Source organism: Rattus norvegicus, chromosome 1 (genome assembly GCF_036323735.1).
Source record: "Rattus norvegicus strain BN/NHsdMcwi chromosome 1, GRCr8, whole genome shotgun sequence".
Classification (NCBI taxonomy): Eukaryota; Metazoa; Chordata; class Mammalia; order Rodentia; family Muridae; genus Rattus; species Rattus norvegicus.
The window spans coordinates 208,977,936-208,999,508 of record NC_086019.1 but is presented as its reverse complement, the minus strand read 5'-3'; the positions used below and the strand labels follow the sequence as shown (position 1 = coordinate 208,999,508).

Genomic DNA, 21,573 nt, shown 5'->3' with positions numbered 1-21,573 from the left:
TCCACATGTCCCACTAGGGTGTCCACCATACATCCCCTTGCCTGTCTGAGGTGTGTAATTAACTGGAGAAAGATAGCAGGAGACCTCCTCATTTCAGCCTGCCCCCTTGGAGAGTCCTATACCACCTAGGACCTGTGACTCAGCCATCTTCAGGTTTGACAAATGGGATTTGTTATTGATAAGTGTTAATTTTAGAATTACTATTAGAGCTAGTGTCTCATTGTGTAGCTCAGGCTGGCCTTGAACTTTTGTTTCTCCTATGCCAGTCTTCTGAGAGTTGACATTACAGGTCTGTGCCACCAGGCTCGAGTGCACGCATGGACACACACAGACACACACACAGACACACAGACACACACACAGACATACACACACACACACACACACACACACACACACACACACACACACACACACACCCCACACAGTCCTTTTTGTAACTATGTGCTGTACAGGGAACTTTCTATTTATTCTTCCCATGTTAGAACATTCCTAGTTCTAGAAAGTAAAAACCAAATCTCACGGAGTCCTGGGAAACGGAAAAACAAAATAAACAAACACAAAATAAAATACCAAGAGATTTTTGTTTAAAAAGTTTTGAAAACCAAAACTTGTTCTAGAATGACCCTGATACCCAGTTTAGCTCTATGACAGTAACTGAGATCCTGAGACCAGATAGAAGGCTCTGTCTACGGTCGTCAGAACACAGGGACCCCACTCCCTGAGACCTGCAGTCAAAGTCCCTCAGTCCCCAGAGGCACTTGCCAAAAGGTCCTAGCTGTCCCAGGCTGTTTTTGTAAGATGCACTGGGTCAGGATGAAGTTTATGGGAAGCCATGGCTGTGAACACCTTCCACATGGATCCTTTTGAGGTACAGGAGATTCTTAGCTTCTAGAACATTCCTTGTACGTGCCCAAGTCCTTTCAGGCAGGCTTTGCTTATTTCTGGGGTCTGGTGGCTCCACTAGGTTCTCTGACTGAGCTACCGAGTCATTCAAATACTACTTGGCAATGGTGGTTTATCGGGAGGAGCTGACCCATTGGCTAAGCTCCCAGAGCCACAGTAGTGCTCAGCACTGGAATGAAGCATACTGTCTAAGAAGCCAGGCTAGAGCCAAGATCCCCCTGAGTCTGAGGAGGAGGGTGCGCTGTGATTAGGGGGATATCCATCCAATGGAAGTATCCATCATGGACCCTCTGACATCCTGGGAAGATGGCTAATTCTAAACCAGTGTTGATGCTAGCAGTCCACAGGTGATGGCTGCAGTCCAGATGTGGCCCATGCCATATGGTCCTGCATGACCTCGGAGTCTTTCACGTGTGTGAAGAATTTAAAAAGGATAAAGACTGTAGAAGAGACCTCAGGCCTGCAGAGTCCATGGCTGACTCTGATGTCTGGGACCTGTAGGCTCGTCTAGCCACAGGTCTCTTCCTGGGCCAGAATCCAGTCTTCAGGGATTGGTCAGGCAATTGCTCAGCTCCCATCTCCAGTGGCAGTGAAGACACTCAGAACTCAAATCAGCCATGTTCTTGGCCCTTGAGTCTCGAAACCCTTTCCTGTAACCACATCTTCACTATCCTGGGCCTGGGCACTTGTGCTGGAGTGTCCGTCATCTTCTTACTGACCTTCCACACTGGAAGACTGCTTCCCACCATGTGATACAGGCCATGCTCAGCTGCCTCCATCTCCAGGGGTCCAGGTGACTCTTACGGCTGAGATCAAACTTCTTTCTGAGTAGCCCCCACTACCCACCTGCCAGTTGGTGGTGGCTTGTGTGGCCTGCTTTGATGAGCTGGCGAGGACACACTGGCCTGGCTTGATCCTCACCCCTACCCCATGTGCTAGGTCTCTTGGCACTCATGACTTGGCCTAGCTTTAGCTGAGGTGTGGCCTTGGCAAACCCACAGTGCATTCTTTCAAGGAAGGAGATCTCTCTAGCAGTGGAGAGCTATGTCCCACCACTGCAGCAGGCATTGGGCAGAAAATACAGCATTCACTCTGGGAAACGACCCTCTGCCCCTCAGTGATACTTGCTTTGAATCCACAGAGGCTTAGCGTGGGGACACACCATCCTGAGTCTTGAATGTGGGTCAAGTGGAAGCCACCGAGTTATGAAGACTGTAAGGGTGTTTTACATGGAATGCTCTGGAGACCTGCAAAAATCTAGCTACCTCCAACCTGTATAAACCTTGAGATGTGAAGGCCCCTCCTGGCGGGATGGGTAGCCCAGCCTGCTTTCTCTGTGAGTGGCTGGGAAGAACTATCAAGTAGAGGTGTGAGTGAGCTCTAAGAAGCTCCTGTTTTTGTTGAACTCAGTAGCTAATGGTAGCAGCTAGGCAAGGGAAGGTTGTGGGCGAGATGACGCTTGGAGGATCAGGTAAGAGGCACAGGATTCTGCTAGGAAGGCCCTGGGCACAGGCTCAGCATGAGGAGGTGGTTGGCCAGAGTCTGCTGTGTATGGCCTGAGTCTGGGCACTTAGAGGGCAAAGGACACTAGAGGAACACATGAGCTGAAGAACTGTGGCATCACTGAGAATCTCCCTGGCAGGGGCTGGCAGTGTGAGCATTCCCCCCTGGTGGCATGTGGGTCTACTGCCTGGCATGTGGGTGCCTGAGGTATCTCCATGTGCCCAGCAGGAGTGGGTAATAGGCTGTGATTTGAGACTTCAGGGCCTTGGATAAGGGTCTCCCATGATGGTTCTAACCGTGTCGGACTTTGAGTCTTCAACCTGATTTGCTCGGCTGTAGGAAGAACAGTCTTTCACAGAGAGCACAGCTGGAGGGTGCTCCTGTCAGGGTGACAAGTCACCAACCTCACTTAGCTGGCTGAAGACCAGAAGCAGGGCTTGTGGAGTCCGTAATGTGATAGTGCTGGCGTGCTTGTGTCTTGGGTTGAATGTTGGCCTGTTCTCTTGAGCTCTGCCTCTCCCTTCTCCCTTAGGAGGAAAGCTTTATGAGCCTGTCAGATGAAGGGCTCCAGATCTTCCAACCTTGGTGCTGTTGGTGTGAGTCAGATGACAGAGGGGTCTTCAAGTTGTTCCTCAAATTTGCTGACCATTGGGAACTTGAGACTTGACCACACAGACTCCAACTTTGGGATCTTATTGACAGGAAATAAAGGCTTTAAAGGAAACTGTTGTATGATTGGCTTCTGAGGAGGAGGTTTAAATTTATAAAGGTCTAGGTCTGGAGCTGTACAGATTGCTGAGGAGGACAGGCCCTTCCAGGGCTAACATGAGGTTTGGTGACTGAATATACCCACACAGACACACATGAAAGAGGTTCTGGGTTACAAAACAACCCAGCAATGAGCTGAGTTCTCAGTCTCTAAGCAAGCTTATGGTCTCTCACAAGGCAGATGTGTTTGTTGCTCATGGGCTACATATCATAGACTTTCAGGAAATCAGGAGTAAGAGAGGGTTGGGGGAGGAAGGGAGGGATCGTGGGAGGGAGGGAGGGAGGGAGGGGAGGCAGGTTTGTCAGGCTCCCTGAGGTGGCTTAAAGCCACGTTTCTTAGCCTGCCCTGCCTGTCACTGCTCCTCCCAATCTGTGGGTTTGCCTGGGCCATAGGCAGCCCCAGAGGTTGCAGCAGGAAGCACTAGAAGGTATGTCCACTGTCCTTAACTTGAGGCACTTGTTGCTTTCCATGTGATATCCACCAGATGTCATGGCTCTGTGGGAAGAAGTCACAAATGCTGGGGGAAGGAAAATAACCCCAATGGCTAAAGCAAAGGAAGAGCTGGGACTGGTCTAGCACTGCATCCCATGGCACGGTCCTGAGGGAGTCTTCCAGGCACCTCCAATTCTCCAGGCGGTGAGTGGAAGCCCTGTTGAGGTGCTCTGTCCCTTGGCCACATACAAGGTGATACCAGAGCCTAGCAATCAAGCCTTAGCCAGAGCAGGATCCCAGCTGTCTCTCACAGACTACATTGGATCTCTGAGAGAGCAAGATCAAGTGTTCTAGAAGCATTTACGAAGCCAGCAGCAAGATTCCTGGGTGCTCATGGCATCTGAGATAGCTGGAAATTTATCTCTCCCCAGCCACCATGTTTTCCCCTTGGTGTCTCAGAGCCAGTAGCCCACTCCCTCTGTAGGACAGTGCCACGACACCCATCTCGGGGTGAGGAAGCACTGGCCGTTCCTCTGCAACTCTGCTACCAGGATGAAAAGCCAAAATGTTGCCTTGTCATCTGAGCAACTAGAGAGGGCTGCCTCCTGTCTGCTCTCTCAAGCAGTGAAGTGTGGGTATGCAGCCTGGGCCCCTGTGGACCTGTAGACCACAAGGCTTGTGCCTGGAAAGGCCTGTGTGCTTATCCAGGGGTGACCAGCAAGTCATGGTCACATAGCTCATTCCACCGCTCACTCTGCCTGGTTGCCTCTGTCTCTATTCATACTTCAGCTGCCCTGGGCTGGTGTGTCTGTGGTTGTTGGCCATGGTGATTTTTCTCACCATGAGGCACCAGGGCCAAAAGCTCAGTGAAAACCCAGCGTCTCTAAGTCAGTGTGGCTGGTGGGGTGGATACAGGGTTAAGGATGCCTCACTCGATTTGAGAAAGGTTTCCTGTAGCTCAGGCTGGTCATAAACTTGTGATCTTTCTATCTCCCGTGTCCATAGTGCTGGGATTACAGGCATACGCCACCACCCCTAGCTAAGGCTATTAACTTTCAGTAAACTCCCAGGACTATAAACAATAGCTTAGAAGGATGATAGCTTTGTTCTGGGGGCTGGGCACCCACCATTAGGGTTAGCAGGTCCAGGTTCTATCTGTAGGCAACTGGGGACAGCCCTGCTTCTGGAGGTCCTAGTAGTCTCTAACACTTCCTAACTCTCCTTCTCTTCTCATAAGGACACCAGTCAGTGGTTCCTTTAGGGTACACCTAACCTGTCGTGACCTTGTCTTGGCTGCATCGGCAACGACCTTATTTCTAAATGTGGTTTAGTTCATAGTCTCTGGGTAAGCAAAGACTTGCAGGGGGCAGGGCCACTCTTCAGCTCAGGGCATCTGGGAAGAGCAAGTTCTTCCTTCACTCTGGACTGCCTCCCTGGCGTGTACTCCCTTCCAGGTAAGCAGCCCTCCCAGAGAGCCTGGACAGGCTGTGGGAGGCACTGCAGTCAAGGCACCGTGTGCCCACGCTGCTCCAAGCCATGCATGGCAGGTGCTGGTGTACCAACTGAGTGAAGGAACCAAGTTGGCAGGGGCTTCTGCAAGATAAGGCGAGAGACACTGTGGCCGTGGGAACAGGGTGCCCTGAGTCCCTTCTCTTCGGCTGACCGCTGGTTCCACTGACATCTCTCCACCCTCACTCCTCTCTGCTCTAGCCCCAGGTTGGAGGTTTCTTCTCAAACGCTTTGTTCTGCTCACATGGAAGGCATTTTCCACTGTCTGAGACTCATCTTTCTTCGAATGGATTCGTCTGGTGCTGGCTAAAAAAACCTCTGTCTCCAGCTGTTGCAGCATTTCAGTGGGATGGCACTGAACTAGGACAGGGACAGGGATGGGACAGATCTCATCTTCTTGACAATGAGCTCTGGTAGGGCACCCTGGAAGCCTACAGTAGTGGCATGCCTCATCTGACGGGCTACAGTTGGGTTTGGCCTTTGATAGGGGTGGGATGCTTATATAGGAACATAAATACAGGACCTCTGGGAAGAAGGGTAGGCTTTGACTGGACATCAGCCATACCCTGGGCATGGGGAGGACCCTAGGGAGCCTGCTGGAGTTCCCTGTGCTGCCCAATGTGGTAAAAGCTTGGATAGCTGTAAAGATCATTGCTAGTCCTGAGTTGACCATGCTGGCAGCTCCAGGGGACCTGCTCTGCCCTGAGGCCGATCCTGCTGGATTCGGGCATTTTGGATCCCCGTGTCAGCATCTTAGAAGCTAGGTCTACACCAGGCTTCAGACTGAGCTCAGCAATCATTAGGGACCTCCCAGGCCTAATTAGGGACCACCTCATCCTTGGGGAATGATGTTTTAGAATTGTACTTTTGGGTCACAGGCTGTATTTGGTTGAGTGTTGAGTGTGAGTCATGAACAGTCAGGGGTGTACATCTGTAATGGGATGCTTCTGAGGGAGGCAGGATTGGTTCCTCATGAGATTTGTGTCATGCCCTCTCCCTTCTCATGGGAGCCTGGGGACAGGCAGTGAAAGGCCCACAGTATGAGAGGAGCTGAAGAGGAACAATGTCTGGGATCCCCTTGCCTGCACCCCAGTCTGTTCAGTGGCTGGGCAGTACACATGGATGTCTCTGGCCAGCCCCACAGAAGAGGAGTCAACACACCTGCAGGCAGCAGGCACAGCAAGAGTCCTCCAAGATCCTGGCTGAGTTGTCAGTATTGATGTGGACACAGATTGGGGGACTTACAAATAGGTCGAGGGGGTCACATACAGATGCCAAGCAGACCAGACAGACCAGAACAGGGTACAGCACAGGGAGGGTCTCTTGGGTAAGAACCCCCCAAATAGGGAAGACGACACAAGGCTCACAGCACACGCTGGGCTTTACACAGTGGTCACGAGGGAATTTCTCTTCTACTGGGCAAGAGCATGGGGACAGACACTTCCCTTACCCTTCTTCTTCCGGACTGAGGCTTGCAAACAGAAAGGGAAGCGTGTGAGCCACCCATGGTGGCGCCCTCCCACAGTGGCCCGCACCCGGGGGAGTCAACTCAGTGATCACAGGACACAGACATGGGAAGCAGCGTGGAGAGCACTGGGAGTGAGAGGCAGGGTCCAGAGTAGCCCCACAACTTGTCCTCGGTTGCTCTTTTTTCTTGTCCCACCTCCTGTGTGACACTGAGGAGGCTTTCTTTCCTACTTTGGCCCCTGTATCTCACCAGCACTCCACAGGTGGGACTGAAACTCATGAGGTGGGGCAGGAGTACAGGAGGGGTCCTTTAAAAGGGCATGGAGGCCCTGGGAGCTGGAGGCCCTGGGAGCTGGAGGCCCTGGGAGCTGGAGACAGTCCCTGGATAATGAATTCCTAGGGAACATGGTAGCAACCTCTTCAGTAGGGCAGGCTGGTCTCAGCCCATTGTAAGTAGGGCAGGCATTCTGTCATGGGGACACCATTAGAATGTCCCCAGTGGAATGTTTGAAGGAATATGATAGAGTTGGGGCATGGCTGGAAGAAAAGGTACTCCAGTTTCTGGGTGGAGAAATGTTCTCGTGTCAGGGTTCCCTCTTCTAGAAGACTGACAATTTGAGGCGAGTTTCAGATTTCCAGAAAGCAGCAAGAAAGACAATGCTTGACACGAGCAAGGGGGCGGGGGTACTCCACACTGGTGGGACACATGGGTTTCCCACACAATATTGTTGGTTGTTGGTGACATCCAGGCAGGACACCACCAAGAATTACTAGCATTACATCTGAGTGGTTGCTTCTGTGCCAAGGAGCCCAGCCCCACCAGCCCTCCTCGGGGACAGTGCTTCCTCTCACAATCTGTGTCTCAGAGTCACCCTCTTTGTGGAGATCGCCTGGCTACCTGGTGGCACCTGGGTGACACACAGGACATAGCTCTTAGTCGCATCAGAGTCATCCCTTATCTTAACAGTTCCAACAACGGCTGATGATCCCCCTGTAGCATCTACGTCCAAAGGGACAAATGGCCAAGTCTATTTAACAAGGGTCTTTCAGAGTGCTGGGTGTGCTGAGATTCTCTGAAGAGTCCCAGAGGGCAGGGCCTTCGGTGGTTGGAGAAAGCTAGAGGCCATGCTGAGGTGGGGTCAGTGAGGGTGCCCGAGGCAGCAGCGATGCTGCTAAGGGGCGAGCGGGTCTGCTTACCTTTATCCACTAGTGAGAGGCCCAAAAAGTCAAAACAAAACGATGTTAGATAAACAGAAAGAGAAACAGTCCCATCCCCGTAGATCCCACCTTGGTCCCCACTAGAGACGCCAAGCCAATCGGGGAGCTGTAGAGCGTGCAGGGGCGGGGCACATTCAAGCCAGCCAGCAGGAGCTCATGCATTGGCTGAGGGCTGCAGGGCGAGGTAGCCTTACCGAGTTCCTCCAATTCCGCTGTCATGGACTTGGAACGCAGGGTGAGGGCCGTGGTCGGAGCCCGCTTTGGAGGTGGGGGAGCTTGACAGGTAGGCAGAGGCAGAGCAGGTATGAGAACCTCCACAAGGCTTCACTCCACCCTATACCCACCTCATGCCCTTAGCTTTTGGACACAGGAAGAATCTGAGAGGCAGAGCCCCTCCAATCTGTGTTTTGTGGGGGAAGCTGACAGGTGGTTAGGGGATGTTGTCACAGTTGGGGTGCCACGATTGGTGGCAGCTCTGGGTTCTCAGGATGGAGTTCTCAGGTGCTCTGGGCTGGGGGGTGAGGGTGGGGCTCAGGCTCTGTTCTGTCTGTGCGAATCAGTCTGGGACAGGCCGGTGGAATAGGTGGTTCTGTCACTACCTGCCAGGTTGTCAGGGCAGTGACACAGGCTTTGCTGGAGCTGGGGATCAGGCCTGTTGGTGACCAGGAATTGTCATCCCCTTACCCACTCACTGTGGTCTCAGCTGTTTCCAGCCCTCTTTTCTAGACAGCCCTGCTACTGAGTGAATCTCGCTATGGGCTTTTCGACATCCTCTCCTAGCTGTCCCCGGCACTTTGACAGAGTTGCTTTAGGGACAGCTGGCTAGAAGGACTCTTATCCCCCACATCTGCTGTACCAATGGGGCAGGGGCATGTGTTCTGAGGTTGGTGCCTGTCTGCTGGCCCAGCTATAACCTCCCTTAGTAGAATGGTAACTCAGGTTCAATGTCATGGCCTTAGACACAAACTTAAATGTCACACCGTGGCCTTGGTGTGAGCTGAAAAGAATCCTGCTCTCTTCTCCACGGCCCCTGCCTCCCACCTTGCACCTTGAGGGACACACACCTTTCTTTCTGGCTGTATCATCAGGGTCTAGATTCCTGGTCACCGTGACGACCTTAAGGACGAGGTGATTCCCTCCCTGGCGGATCATGTTCACCACCTGCCTGTGGCCCACCTTGACGACATTTTCATTGTTAACCTGTAGGGAGAGAGGCATGGCAGGTCAGCAACATGTGAGAAGAGGCAGAGGCGGTGAGGCACATGCTGCTGCTACCCTACAAGATGGTGGGGAGTGGGGTAGCTTTGGTCGATATGGATGAATATTTGCTTTGGGGAGGTCAGCACAAGTGCTGCTGTGGCTACAGGAGCTACCACACTGTGAGAGGTGGGATGCCTCATCCAGTATCCTCTGCCGGGCCCGTGGGTCCTACGGCGCAGAATTCTCAGGAGTTGTTCAGGAGACTTCCAGGGCTGCAGGAGCGGCTCTCTCCCTTCTGGCAGTGAGGCAGAAATCTGGCCCCTACTTGGCTTCTCCCATGCTTTGGCTCACTGCCTCCAGGATTCCTCTTTTATTCCGCACAGAGGCGGAAAAGCTTGACTATCCAAGGTGTTTAGAGAGATGACGCTTCTGCCCTGGCACTGCAGGGAGAGGGGAAAACTGCCCCCGTGCTCCTGGGGTAGTGGTGGTGCACACCGGGATCCCAACACTGCTGCTGTGAGCACAACCCCAGGTTCAGGAATCCTGGGTTTTCAGAGTCAGGCGCTCTCCTCCCATCCCATTTGAGCAGTGGCGGGGCATCACCTTGATCTTTTGCCAAGAGCTCTTGACCCCACGGAGCAGACCTCCAGGCCTTGTTACCAAAGCCAGAGTCTTACTGAAGGCAGGTTGGAGTTTGGGCATTGTGAACACGCCAGGCCCAGCACTGTCTTCCAGTCAAGATCACCAGGGGCCAAATCTTACCCAGCAGTGCTAGACTCCACTTAGCTATTGGAATTGAAGAACTCGGACACTCATACAAATCCCCAAACCCCATCCCTACTCGGTGACATGAGTGGGTATGCAGGAGCCCCAGGCAGGACCCTGAGCTGTTATTTGCTCAGGAGCCATCCAGCCTCCTCTGGCCCTCTCATCTGCATGGACTTGTGGCCATTGCCTTTGATGCTGTTTGCTTTTGGAGGTCTGGAAGGGGACAAAATGGACCTCCCATATTGCTGCTGTCAGGGTATCATCCATAGGATATCCATGCAATCAATTCTGATTCCAGCCCCTGGGCTGGGCTTTTAGGGTTCATCCTTAAAAGACCACAAACCACATAGAGTCCATCAAACCACAAGTGTATGCCTTTCGGACAGATATGGGTCCAAGGCTGGCGTGGGTACCAAGAGCTCCGCATTCACCTTGGGCCAAACTGGGGGAAAAGCCAGAAGACTGGGCCCTAAGTGTCACAAAACAGCTGGAGCCTGAAGCATGCAGCCCTGGTGACACGCACTTGTCATTACACAAATGATGTCAAAGTGCAGAAACTAATACTGAGTCTCCCGAAGGAGCCGAGCTGGGCCGAAGCTACAGGAGTGGAGCTATGGCTTCACTGGGTGTTTAGAGTTCACTGTGGCTTCACTGGCTGTTCAGGGGTTCACAGTGGCTTCACTGGGTGTTTAGGGGTTCAGTAAGCTTAATAGCCCAACAGTCACAACTGTCACAGCACAGACCTCATGTATATACATCTTACCCTAGAGGTGACTGGGGCCTTTGGGACTTATGTCCTTGTCTCATTGCTGTGACAAACACCTGACTCAGGCAGCTTAAGGAAAGGGCTTATTTGAGGACACAGCCCACTGTGGTGAATAAGGCCTGGTAGCAGGAGCACCAAGCAGCTGGTTACATTGTATCCACAGTCAGGAAGCTGGGAGACATGAACGTTGGTGCTCAGCTCCCATGGGCCCTTTTATCTAGTCCAGAGGCTCCCTCAAGGGTGACTCATCAATTCATGGATGTTTCCTACAAAGAGTAACATGGCCTGCCCCACTGTGAGGGACCATCAAGGAAGGACACAACAGCCTGCAAGCCAGGATAGCCAGTGCCTTTCTCTCAGTGTCCCAGCCTCCGAAGCAGGGAGAAAATAACCCTGCCCCCATCCCCGCTGTGCACTTTATTGCAGAACAGCAGCTGAACAAACAGCCTTGGACAGAAACCAGTGGCCAGTCGCTGTGCCGCTCAACCTGGAGCTGGGTTTCCTACCATCCTTCATTTAAGGCCCTTAAGAGTCAGTGTTCTACCTGGCACCCCTCAGTTATACACAGACTTTGGTGGGAAAGGCAGCAGCTTCCCTGGCGGGGAGATTCATGAATGCTTGAAGGGAAGCTGAGAGGCAGGGAGGGAACCATAGTCCCTAAGTCCTGCAGAGGTGACAGAGTAGCTCTGACACAGCCTGCAAGGGCCAGTGCTGCTGTGGAGGGAACTCAGAGAGAAGGGGACACTGGGAAATGCTGTCTAGGGAAGGAGCAGACCTTGTGGGCTCCCGTAGCTCTACCTTCCTGCTTTGCAATGGTGTTAGGAGAACTTGGGCATCTTATGGCCAGCTGAAACCCTGGCACTGGTTAAGTGACTAGATATCTTGATAACTATTAACTGTCCATAAATACCCATGGGGCGTGGCCTTGTGATCTCCTCTCTCTAGCAATCCTTAAAGGTCTATAAATTCTTGAGGATGGGCAGGGAGCCATGAGCCCTTCTCCTCTTTCATGACAGAAAAGGAATAGTTCCATTCTTGTGCAGGTAATCACAGCTGCCTACAGGTCCGAGGGCAAGAACACGTCTTGTCCAGAGAACAGTGCTACTCCACTGGGGCTTTCTAGGGACTCAGGAATGAGGAGAGACTCTCTCCTAGGAGCTGTCTTTCCAAGCCCTTTCCTTTTCTGCCATTGGACTCCGTTCTCTCCGCGGCTTCAGGGCACTGTGCCTTTCCCACACGAGGGGCAAGAGAGCCTTTCATTAGGAATAGGGCGGGTGCATGCACGCTGTCATCCTCCACACTGTTCGGTGTGCGTCATGCACAGAGTCCCCCTTCCAGGTTGGGCTGTAGAGTCCCAGAGCCTCAGATCTCTCCTTGCAGGGGAAAAATGAGGCACGGTCCTTCTCCCAGACAGGAAGATTGGCTTCTTCAGCTGCCGGGACACCTGACATGGAGCTATGGGTTTTGCTGTTTGTCCTGCTGGGTTGCTTTGGCATGTGTCTCCCCACAATGCTCCATCTCTCCCTTTGGAATGGAAATGTATATTCTGTGCCAGTACGTGTTGGAAGTGTGTAATTTGCTGTTTGATTTTACAGGGGGTTGCAGTAAAGAGATCGCCTTGAGTCTCAGGAGAGGTTTCAGACTTTTAAACAGTGCTGAGTCTGTGAAAGGCTATGGGGACTTGGATTATATGAATGCATTTTGTATCGTGGTATGGCCATGAGCCTATATAGGGGCTAGGGAGCAAAATGTTGTGGTTTGAGTGAGAAATGTTCTTTAGAGACTTGGACATTTGAACCTGGACATTGGTCCTGAGTTGGTATTACAACGTGGGAAGGTTTAAGTGTCATGACCTAGAGGAGGTATGCCACTGTGACTGAGCTTTGAGACTAGAAGCTTCATGCCATTTCCTGTTCTCTGCCTGCTTTGTGCTTGCTGTTAAGGATGTGAGCTCTCAGCTTTCCACTCCTGCCATCATGCCGGCTGCTGGAGACCATGTTTTCCGCCATGGTGGACTCTTAACTCTTAGGCACAGTAAGTCAGAATAAACTTCCCCACAGCTTCCTTTTGGTTATGACGTTTTACCATGAAAAGTAGCTGACACAGCAGTGCCCGAAATGGAGGAACTCTGACCTGGAGCCCCATGGCTATGGCCTTCATTCTTCCTCCTCTCCCTCCCTGCAACCATTTGGGACTCCAACATTCTTCCTGATTTGCAGAAACAAAACTGAAAGCAAAACCCAAAACATTGAACTCTGCATGGACTCTGCCCTGACCTTCAGGTCAGAGCTGAATGCCACATGGCTTTGTGTATCAGCTTCCAGTATGCACATGGTAGCTTTAATGAGGCACACAAGTCAATATGTCATGGTGCCTAGGGAAGGGCCAGGCAACGGGACATGGTCTCTGCCACACGGAGACTCCTTACCAAGACCAGCTTCCAAAGATGACAGCCCGAAAACCCCAGGTGCATTCTCCTTACCACAGCAGAGATAAAGTTCTAGGCTTTAGTGGTCTCCCAGCCTACAAAAAGGCCTAAAACCAGTTTAGTGTGCAATAGATGTTTGGAGCCAGACACTGTCCTGAAAATAGATGCTTCGTGTGCTGACAGGAGCCAGAGTGGGCAAGAAGGCTTGCTCCTCCCTCATCAACTCTCATTGCCAATTTGATCATTCATGGAGTTTTAAAGCACAAAGGGCCTGAACCTGCAATTCACGTTTGTTGCCAGGAGGGGGAGATACAAGTGCCACAAGAAGGCTCCAACAAGTCCTGATGCCCCTGCAGTTAAAACTGATCCAGTTACCCTTAAGGAAGCAATGGGTCTTTCCGTATATCCTTACACACAGCCATGGACCTATGGAGAGTGACCAAACCAGGCTAAATGGGATTTGGTTTTGTGAAGAACAGGATCCTATACTATCCTTCATAATGAACTGGGGTCTTCAATCTGAATGTTCTTTAAATGTCAGAGTCTTGTGTGGGAACAGCAGCCAGAGGAGGCTTCCTGCTCAGTGCCCAGTTCTCACCCAAGACCTCGAGCAAATTCTGCCCATGCCGTTGACACTCCTGAGTGTCTATGGTGAGCTGCACTTGAGCTCTCATCTGCTGAAGAGCCACTATGGAAAGGATGATTGGCGTTTCCTTCATCCCCCCTGCTGTGCTTCCAGCTCTGACTCTCGGGATACATTCCCATCACATTTAACTAGACCAACGTTCACTCTTCCTCTCGACTGTGCGATAATCCTCCCATACTTAAACCACATACTTTGATTTGGTTACTTTATCATCTCATGTATGGTTTTCTTCCCTGGAGCAAGATAATTGCGGGTTTTTTTTTAAATCAGTTTAATTTTCTGTGTACTTAACAGAAATTCAAACCCAAATGCTTCCCTAATCCTGAGACTGCCTTTTCACAACCTTCAGATCTGTGAGGTTTTTAACTTTGTCCTGAGATTTTCTTGTTGGTTTCTTTTTGACACAGTGTCTCACTATGTAGCCTTGACTGGCCTGGAATTCTCTATACAGCTTGGGCTAAACTTGAACTATTCGTGACCCTCTTGCCTCTGCTCCTTGTGTGCTGGAGTTTCAAGTAGGTGCTACTACTTCTAGCCTCTCTTGAGGATTTCTGATTGGTACCGTGTAGTCAAGACTCTGTTTTCCAGGCTAGTCTGAGGTCCCTGTGCCACCATCCATGGGTGTCCTCTGACACTCATGTTGGATGACTTAAATCTCAGACTTTGGGTGTGGGAGTGGTTTATTTGGTTTAAAACATCTTTTTGGGGGAAGAAGGAGTGGATTTTCCTAATATAGAAATTTGGAGAATATTTTTGACATACTGCCCTATGACCCTCAAATGTAATCAGTAGTTTAGCTGGGTATAAAACTTGAAGGTGGAGGGTATGGTAAAGTAAGCCCCTGGTTCTAACTCTTCTTCAGGTAACAGCTGTAAAGACTGGACAGCCACAATTGCTACCCAAACTAGAATGAATGCAGAAAAGGCAGTGTCGGAGTGCAAACAGGGGCAGGGAGGCTTTGGATAGAAGCTGGGAGTAGTGCCCTGTGGGTCATCTGCAGCTCTGATAGAGAACTGCAGTTACACCAGCTTAGGAAACCATATGGTAGAGCTCAGGGTGACCACATATGCTAAAATATGGCAGAGTCCCAGCAGGAAGGATCGAAAGGCCAGCTGCATGTCCTCTGGGTAAACTTTCCCCTGACCTCAGGCTGACTGTGTGAACTGTGTGTGCAACAGAGCCTCAGAGCAAACTGCCAAAAGGGCTGAAAGAACCTGGATGGAACTGTGAACTACAGCTACTACAAGCCACACAGAGTAGGAACTCAGAGTCTAATCAAGTTGGCAGTCAGCTCCATGGAAACCGTGAATATTCATCCGGGAACTGTAGCAGAGTTCAAAGTTGCCACACCCCAACTATCAAGACATTCAGGGCACAGTTCAAACCTGCTTGAGAAACCCAGAAGACTCAGCATTGGAAGTGTCTCACAGGCCTGTTAGCACAATTCTCACAGTGCTCCCCTGGGTGGGCTTGGCAACAGAGTAGATATGACAGAGCAGTGAGTCAGAGGAAGACAGATTTTAAAAATTGAGCAGAGACTTAAGGATGCACGGGGCATCAGCAAATGCTTAACGTAAAGGTAATGCGGGGTCCTGAAGGAGAGGAGACCAGAATCGCAGATGAGAAAGAAGCTAGAAACACACACACACACACACACACACACACACACACACACACACACACACAGAGAGAGAGAGAGAGAGATACACAAGACACACACACATACACAGACACACACACATACACAGATACACACAGACACACACACAGACACACATACAGATACACACAATAGACACACACACAGATACACACAGACACACACAATAGACACACACACAGATACACAGACACACACACAGACACATAGATACACACACAGACACACCAGATACACACACACAGACACACACACATAGACACACACAGAGACACACATAGACAGACACAGATACACACACACACACACACACACACACACACACACACACACCACACATGGTTTGGTGAAGGATGTAAAGCCACAGATTTAAGAAATACCATGAGCCTCAAACTATAAACGGAGTCTCAGGCAGTCATGTTACAGTCAGACCCTGGAAGTGGAAGGCAATGTGGATCCCTTAAACCAGAGAAGAGAGATACTTTGAAAGACTTCCTGTCAGAAGCCCCGCAGGCCAGAAGTCAGGGGGCAACATTTCCAACACTCGAAGGACTTTGAAGGCATTAGCAGAGGATGAAGATTGTCTAAGGAATGGCCTCTTCTGCTGCCCACAGAACTGTGTGTCCCCCTGAGGCACAACTGACAGTAGTGGGGTTATCTATGGTCATGCAGATTAGACGCAGGGCCAATCCGCAGAAAGTAGGCAACTGTGCCCTTGTGGTTCCACACACAAACGACTGGAATACAAAATATAAAAGGTTTATGTCACATCTGTACCACCAACTCCAAGTACATCCTGACAACCGAAGAGTGCCTGTGACCTGAGCTGTGCAGAATGTAGAGAGGGACAGCTAAAGCCCATGGGCAAACCAAAACAGAGTCCAAGAACAGACAAGCCACAACACAGCAGAAAGGGGAAGACAGGATGAAGGGCGCAGAGAAGCAGAAAGGAAAGCCACACAGATCCAGACTAAATGTCAGTAATGACTTAAATGTTAGTGGGATAAAACTCCAATTAACGAGCAGGCCTAGCCAGGCACGGCGGCCTACACCCTTAATCCCAGCATGCAGAAGTCCCAGGCCTGTCTCAGAAACAAAAAACAACAACAAAACCAAACCAAACACCAGAGATATAAAAATGGATTAAAAAGATCTAAAATGCTATTCACACATTTTCTTTTAAAAGGGGCTTATTTTATTTCTAATTATATGTGCATTGTGGAGGTGGGGAGGCTATGTACCCCAATGCACATGCAAATTCCAGAAGAGGGTACCACAACTCCCGGACGTGGAGGGACATAGGTGTGCGCTACCTGACTGGAAACCCAACTTAGGTCCCTGGAAGAGCAGCAAGTGCTTTTAAATGTGGAGCCATCTCTCCAGCCAGTTCATGCGTCTTCAATGTGAATCCACTAAGAGGAAGTAGGAAAGGGTGGAGGCTCCATCAACACCCACAAACCAGCCTCCTCCAAGCAGCACGATACTCTGTCAAATACGCCACTAAACGACCCAGAAACTCTACACCAAGGTAAACGCCCAGGAATTTTAAAAGCAGCTGAATACACATGAAGCCCATGTACAGAAGTTCCTGATGGACAGGAAGATCATGGGTGTGAGGTTACTTCTTGGGGCAACATCCTGTTCTACAATCTTATTGTGCTAATGGTTGTACAACAGACATTTAAAATCCAGTTGGTTGTACATGTTAAAGGGTCAAGATTTATGCTATGTGGTTCCTACCTCAAAATTTTGTTAATAGGGCTGGAGAGGTGGCTGAGCGTTAAGAGCACTGGCTCTTCCTGCAGAGGACCCAGGTTTAGTTGGGCACCCACAGGTATCTTAACCCCATCTGTAACCTCAGTTCCAGAGGATCTGATGCCCTCTTCTGGCCTTTATGGGCACTGCATGCATGTTGCATACAGATGTATATGCAAAACACCATACACACGAAATAAAATAAGTCTTAAAGAAAAAGCATTGTGGGAAATAAAGAGGGGGAGGCCTCAAGGCAGTGATAAACGTGTTGAATATCAAAGACCCCACATGTGTAAACATGTATGAATTTCTGCATAAATACAGAGCTTAGCAACCCACAGACACAGTAGGAAATGCCAACCTCCCCCCCTCCCCCAATCTTTTCCTCTAAAGCTGAGACCAAATGCCTGACAGAAGCATCGTAAGAGGAAGAGTTTCTCTTGGCTGTGGGTTAGGAGTATAGTCCACCACAGCAGGGAAGGCCTGGCTGCAGAAGCACGAGGCAGCTGGTCACACTGCATCTGCTGTCAGGAAGCAGAGAGAGACGAATATTGTCGCTCAACTGCTTCTCTGCTTTCCGACTCAGTCTAGGACCCCAGCCCAGGAGATGGTGCCAAAAACACAGGTTGGTCTCCCTGCTCCTGTCACTCAATCTAGCTAATCCCTTAAAGATGTGCCTAGAGTGCTCCTGGGTGATTCCAGACCAAGCTGACAATGCTGACCATCGCACACCCCCTCTTCCAACTGATAGGACAGCTAGATGAGTGAATAAAGATGACACGCGATCTCGAGGGTTCTGAAGACTGGCTTCCATTTATTTCAGATGTGAAGCCTACTACAGAGGGACGGAGGGATATGACAACTGTGTGTGTGTATGTGTGTGTGTGTGTGTGTGTGTGTGTGTGTGTGTGTGTGTGCGCATGTGTGTACATGGAGAGGACAGAGGACAACTCCTGTCATGTACCAGGAATGATCACTTAATTTTGGGGGTTGGATCTTTCATTGTCTTGGAGGTCACCAAGTATGCTAGGCTGGCTGGTCAGTGACCCCCAGGCACCTGCCTGTCTCTGTCTTCCAGTGATGAGATTATAATCACTCACCACTCACTCAGCCCTATTTATTTATTTAGAGACATGGTCTCACTTTGTGTCTCTGACTGGTCTCAAACTCACTGAGATCTCCCTGCCTCTGCCTGAGGACTGCCGGGGTTAAAGGCATGCTCCACCACGTCCAGCATTCATTCAGCTTATTTTGATGTGGTTCTGAGGACTAGACTCAGCTTCCTGTGCTAATGAGGCAAGTGCTTCTCTGACGGAGCCATCTCCGAGCCCCACTCCGCTCTTTTACTCCTGCATGACAATCTGTGAGTCCCTTCCGTCCACACCCTGAGCGTCATAGGTGTCTGGTGTGTTTTGTGTGACTGTTCTTCCCTCTTGTCCACAAAGAACTCCAGGTGTTCAGACGGGAAAGCTTTCCGGTGCTTTGTACTCGTCCCCTGCCTGTGTCTTTGCTCGGGGAAGGCTGGGCTGCTTCTTCTCCATCCCCCCCATCCATCTCACATCATTTCTTCTGTTCTCAGAGGTTCTCTCGAATGTCAGCTTCTAGTCCATCTATCAAAATACTCACATCTGCTATCATGTTTTTTTTTTTTAATTTCTAGAACTCTTATTTTGTTCTCTGAATGTTCCCTTTCAGAAGGGCGTTTTGTTCTTACTTCAAGGAGGCGGCATCTTCTTTGATCTCGCTGAGCACACGAATCATAGATTTGTTTAATAGTTGTCTCCCTGCACAGCGACCACTCCCATCTTTTTCATGGCACGCGTTTTTAATTCTTTATTAACTTTCTTTATTTATTTTGTGAGTGCCTATGTGAGTGCGTGTGCCACTATGCACCTTGTGGGGAGGTCAGAGGACAGCTTGTAGGAGTCAGCTCTCTCCCTCTGTGCCGTGGCTCTTGAGGATGGAACTTGAGTTGTAGTCAGGCTTGGTGGCAATCGCCTTTACCCACTGAGCCATCTCGACAGACCATCCCTTTTGGAGTGTTTGTTTTGGGCTTTGTCTTTGATATTAATTTTTACACCAAATGCCCGGGGCTCCAGACAGGCGTCTCATATTCAGGAGAGGCTTCTAACAGGGCTACTTTTAGCCTGACCCATCGTAAGTCAATGCTGGGAAACTGACCTAAAATTTACCTGGAAAGGTTACAGATCAAATTAGCAAATGGGACACAGGAGCAGGATGGGACTTGGAGATGCACTATCCAGTAGCTGGACTCAGGACACAGAGTGCCAGCGGGAGGGCTGATAGCAGGTCAACAGAGCGCAACAGAGCACCCAGAATAGACCCCACAGTTTGGTCAACTGATCTTTTGACAAAGGCTCTCTGGCAAGGCCATTGAGAAAGATCAAGCTCTCCCACAGCCTTCCACACAATCGGACACCCATGTGCAGAAAGTGAACATTGACACAGACCTCAAAGCTTTAGAAATTAACCCCCAAATGGATCATAGTTCTAAATATAACACCCCACACTATAATACTACTGGAAGATAATATTAGAGAAAACCCAGCTGACCTTGTGTCTCCAAATGCAGCACCCAAAGCGGGATCTAGGAAGGAGTTGTGGGCACGGTGGATTGCATCAAGCAGTAGTTTTGCACGAAGAAAGACCCACTGTTTAGAATAAAAGTGCCACAGACTGGGGTTGGGGATCTGGCTCAGTGGTAGAGCGCTTGCCTAGGAAGCGCAAGGTCCTGGGTTCGGTCCCCAGCCCCGAGGAAAAAAAAAGAAAGAAAGAAAAAGTGCCACAGACTGGGGAAGAAAGTCTACGCAAAATACACATCAGATGAATGCTGGTGTTTACAGTGCCAAAGGACCCTTCAACAGTAAGGAAGCAAACAACTGAATTAGAGACGGGTGAGCTCTCCGCTCACACACAGGGCTGGTAAGTATGCCAAGGCAGGCTCCATGCATGTACAGCCAAACACCCAACAAGAAGTGTGCCAAGGGAGGAAGAAAGGACTTACTGTGGCTCATGTTGGCTGGGATGGCACAAGGGCAGGAGGGGCTGGGTGTGCTTGCTGGCTTACATCTCTGCAGACCAGGAAGCAGGGTAGGAAGCAGAGTTATTCTCAAGGTTACCACCCAGTAGTCCACTCTCTTCTGCTTGGCCCCACAACCTCAAAACTTCCACACTGTTCTAGTTTCCTTTCTGTGGCTGTAATAAAACACCCCAACCAAAAGCAACTTGAGGAAGAAAGGGTTTATTTGGCTTAGACATCCACAGTCCAGCATTGTGGGAAAGCCAGGGAAGGAGACTGGAGGCAGGAACCATAGAGGGTGCTGCTTGCTGGCTTGCTCTCACACGTCCATGCTCAGCTGGTTTTCTTATAGCCTAGGGAATGGTGCCACCCACAATAGTGAAGGCCCTTCTACATCAATTGAGGCTCTTTTTTCAGACGACTTTAGGTTGTGTCAAGTTGACAAAGGTAACTAGGACACACACTCTCCCCAAACAGCACCACTAGCCAGGAACCAAAAGAGAGAGTAAAACATTTCTCAGCTGAACCTGAACAATGTGGTTACTAAGAAGTTGTAGATTCACAGGACAGGATACCATCATGGACCCATTAGGAAATCTCATCTAAACACTGTGTCCCGAGGAGCCCCTATTCTGTACATGGTCCAGCTTCTGTAGGGATATCCTAGCAGTTTCTTTTTTTAAAAATGTAATAGTTTAATATTTGTTAAGAATTTTATCCAGTGTATTCTGATCATACTCACCCTCACTCCTCCCCCAACTCCTCTCATGTCCATTCCCCCACCCCCAACTTCATGTCCTCTTTTCTTAAAAAAACAAGAATTTGATTTTTTTTTTTTTAGTAACCCACGAGTCTGATTTGTACTGTCCACACACACCTACGTGTGGCACTATCCATTGGTGTGTGACCAACATGCTGGGGGGGGGGTCACACCTTTAAAGAAAACCAACTCTCCCTTTCCCAGAAGCCATCAACTGTCCATGATTCGTCAGGTAGGAGTGGGGGCTCAAAGCCCCCCAATCTGGCAGTTTCTTATATAATGGAACATATTCTTGTTGTATAATCCATCCACCCGTTTTCTTGGTATTTGCCCAAGGAAGCTAGAAACTCAGGTCCACACAAACACGTGAGTATGGATATTTCTAGAAATGTTAGTCTTAATTGCCGAGACTCAGAAGCAATCATGATGTCCCTCACAGTAGGCTAGTGGATGAACACACTCTTGGTGGTGCCTCTATACAAACGTCAATGACTGACAAAAGAATGAGCTATCGAGCCATAAAAAACAGGCAATCTTAATTGTGCGACAATCTTAATCTTAACAAAAAAGTTGCACCCTGAATTCAAGTTCAAGACTACAGAAAACTGCAGAGACAGCATTGGCTGTCGGTGGTTCTAGGATGTGGGAGAGCAGATGGAACCCAGTGGACTTTCTGCCCATGAGACCATCTGTGTGGTACTGTGATGGTGGACAATTGTTGGCACACGTAGTAGCTCAGAACCCAA

General features: G+C 50.0%; 1 protein-coding gene across 22 annotated transcripts in view; it reads right to left on the bottom strand.

Moving 5' to 3' along the window:
• Shank2 (SH3 and multiple ankyrin repeat domains 2) overlaps window positions 1–21,573 on the bottom strand; it is a 445,157-nt gene that overhangs the window by 20,792 nt on the left and 402,792 nt on the right. For 10 of the 22 annotated variants that reach the window (XM_063274304.1, XM_063274282.1, XM_063274330.1 and 7 more), the window contains 4 exons: window positions 8,869–9,004; window positions 8,000–8,079; window positions 7,784–7,805; window positions 6,570–6,590 (listed from right to left, as the gene is read on the bottom strand). The exons of 1 other annotated variant lie outside the window; for it this stretch is intronic. In XM_063274304.1, the coding sequence (XP_063130374.1) occupies window positions 6,570–6,590; window positions 7,784–7,805; window positions 8,000–8,079; window positions 8,869–9,004 (259 nt within the window). 22 annotated transcript variants of the gene reach the window in all.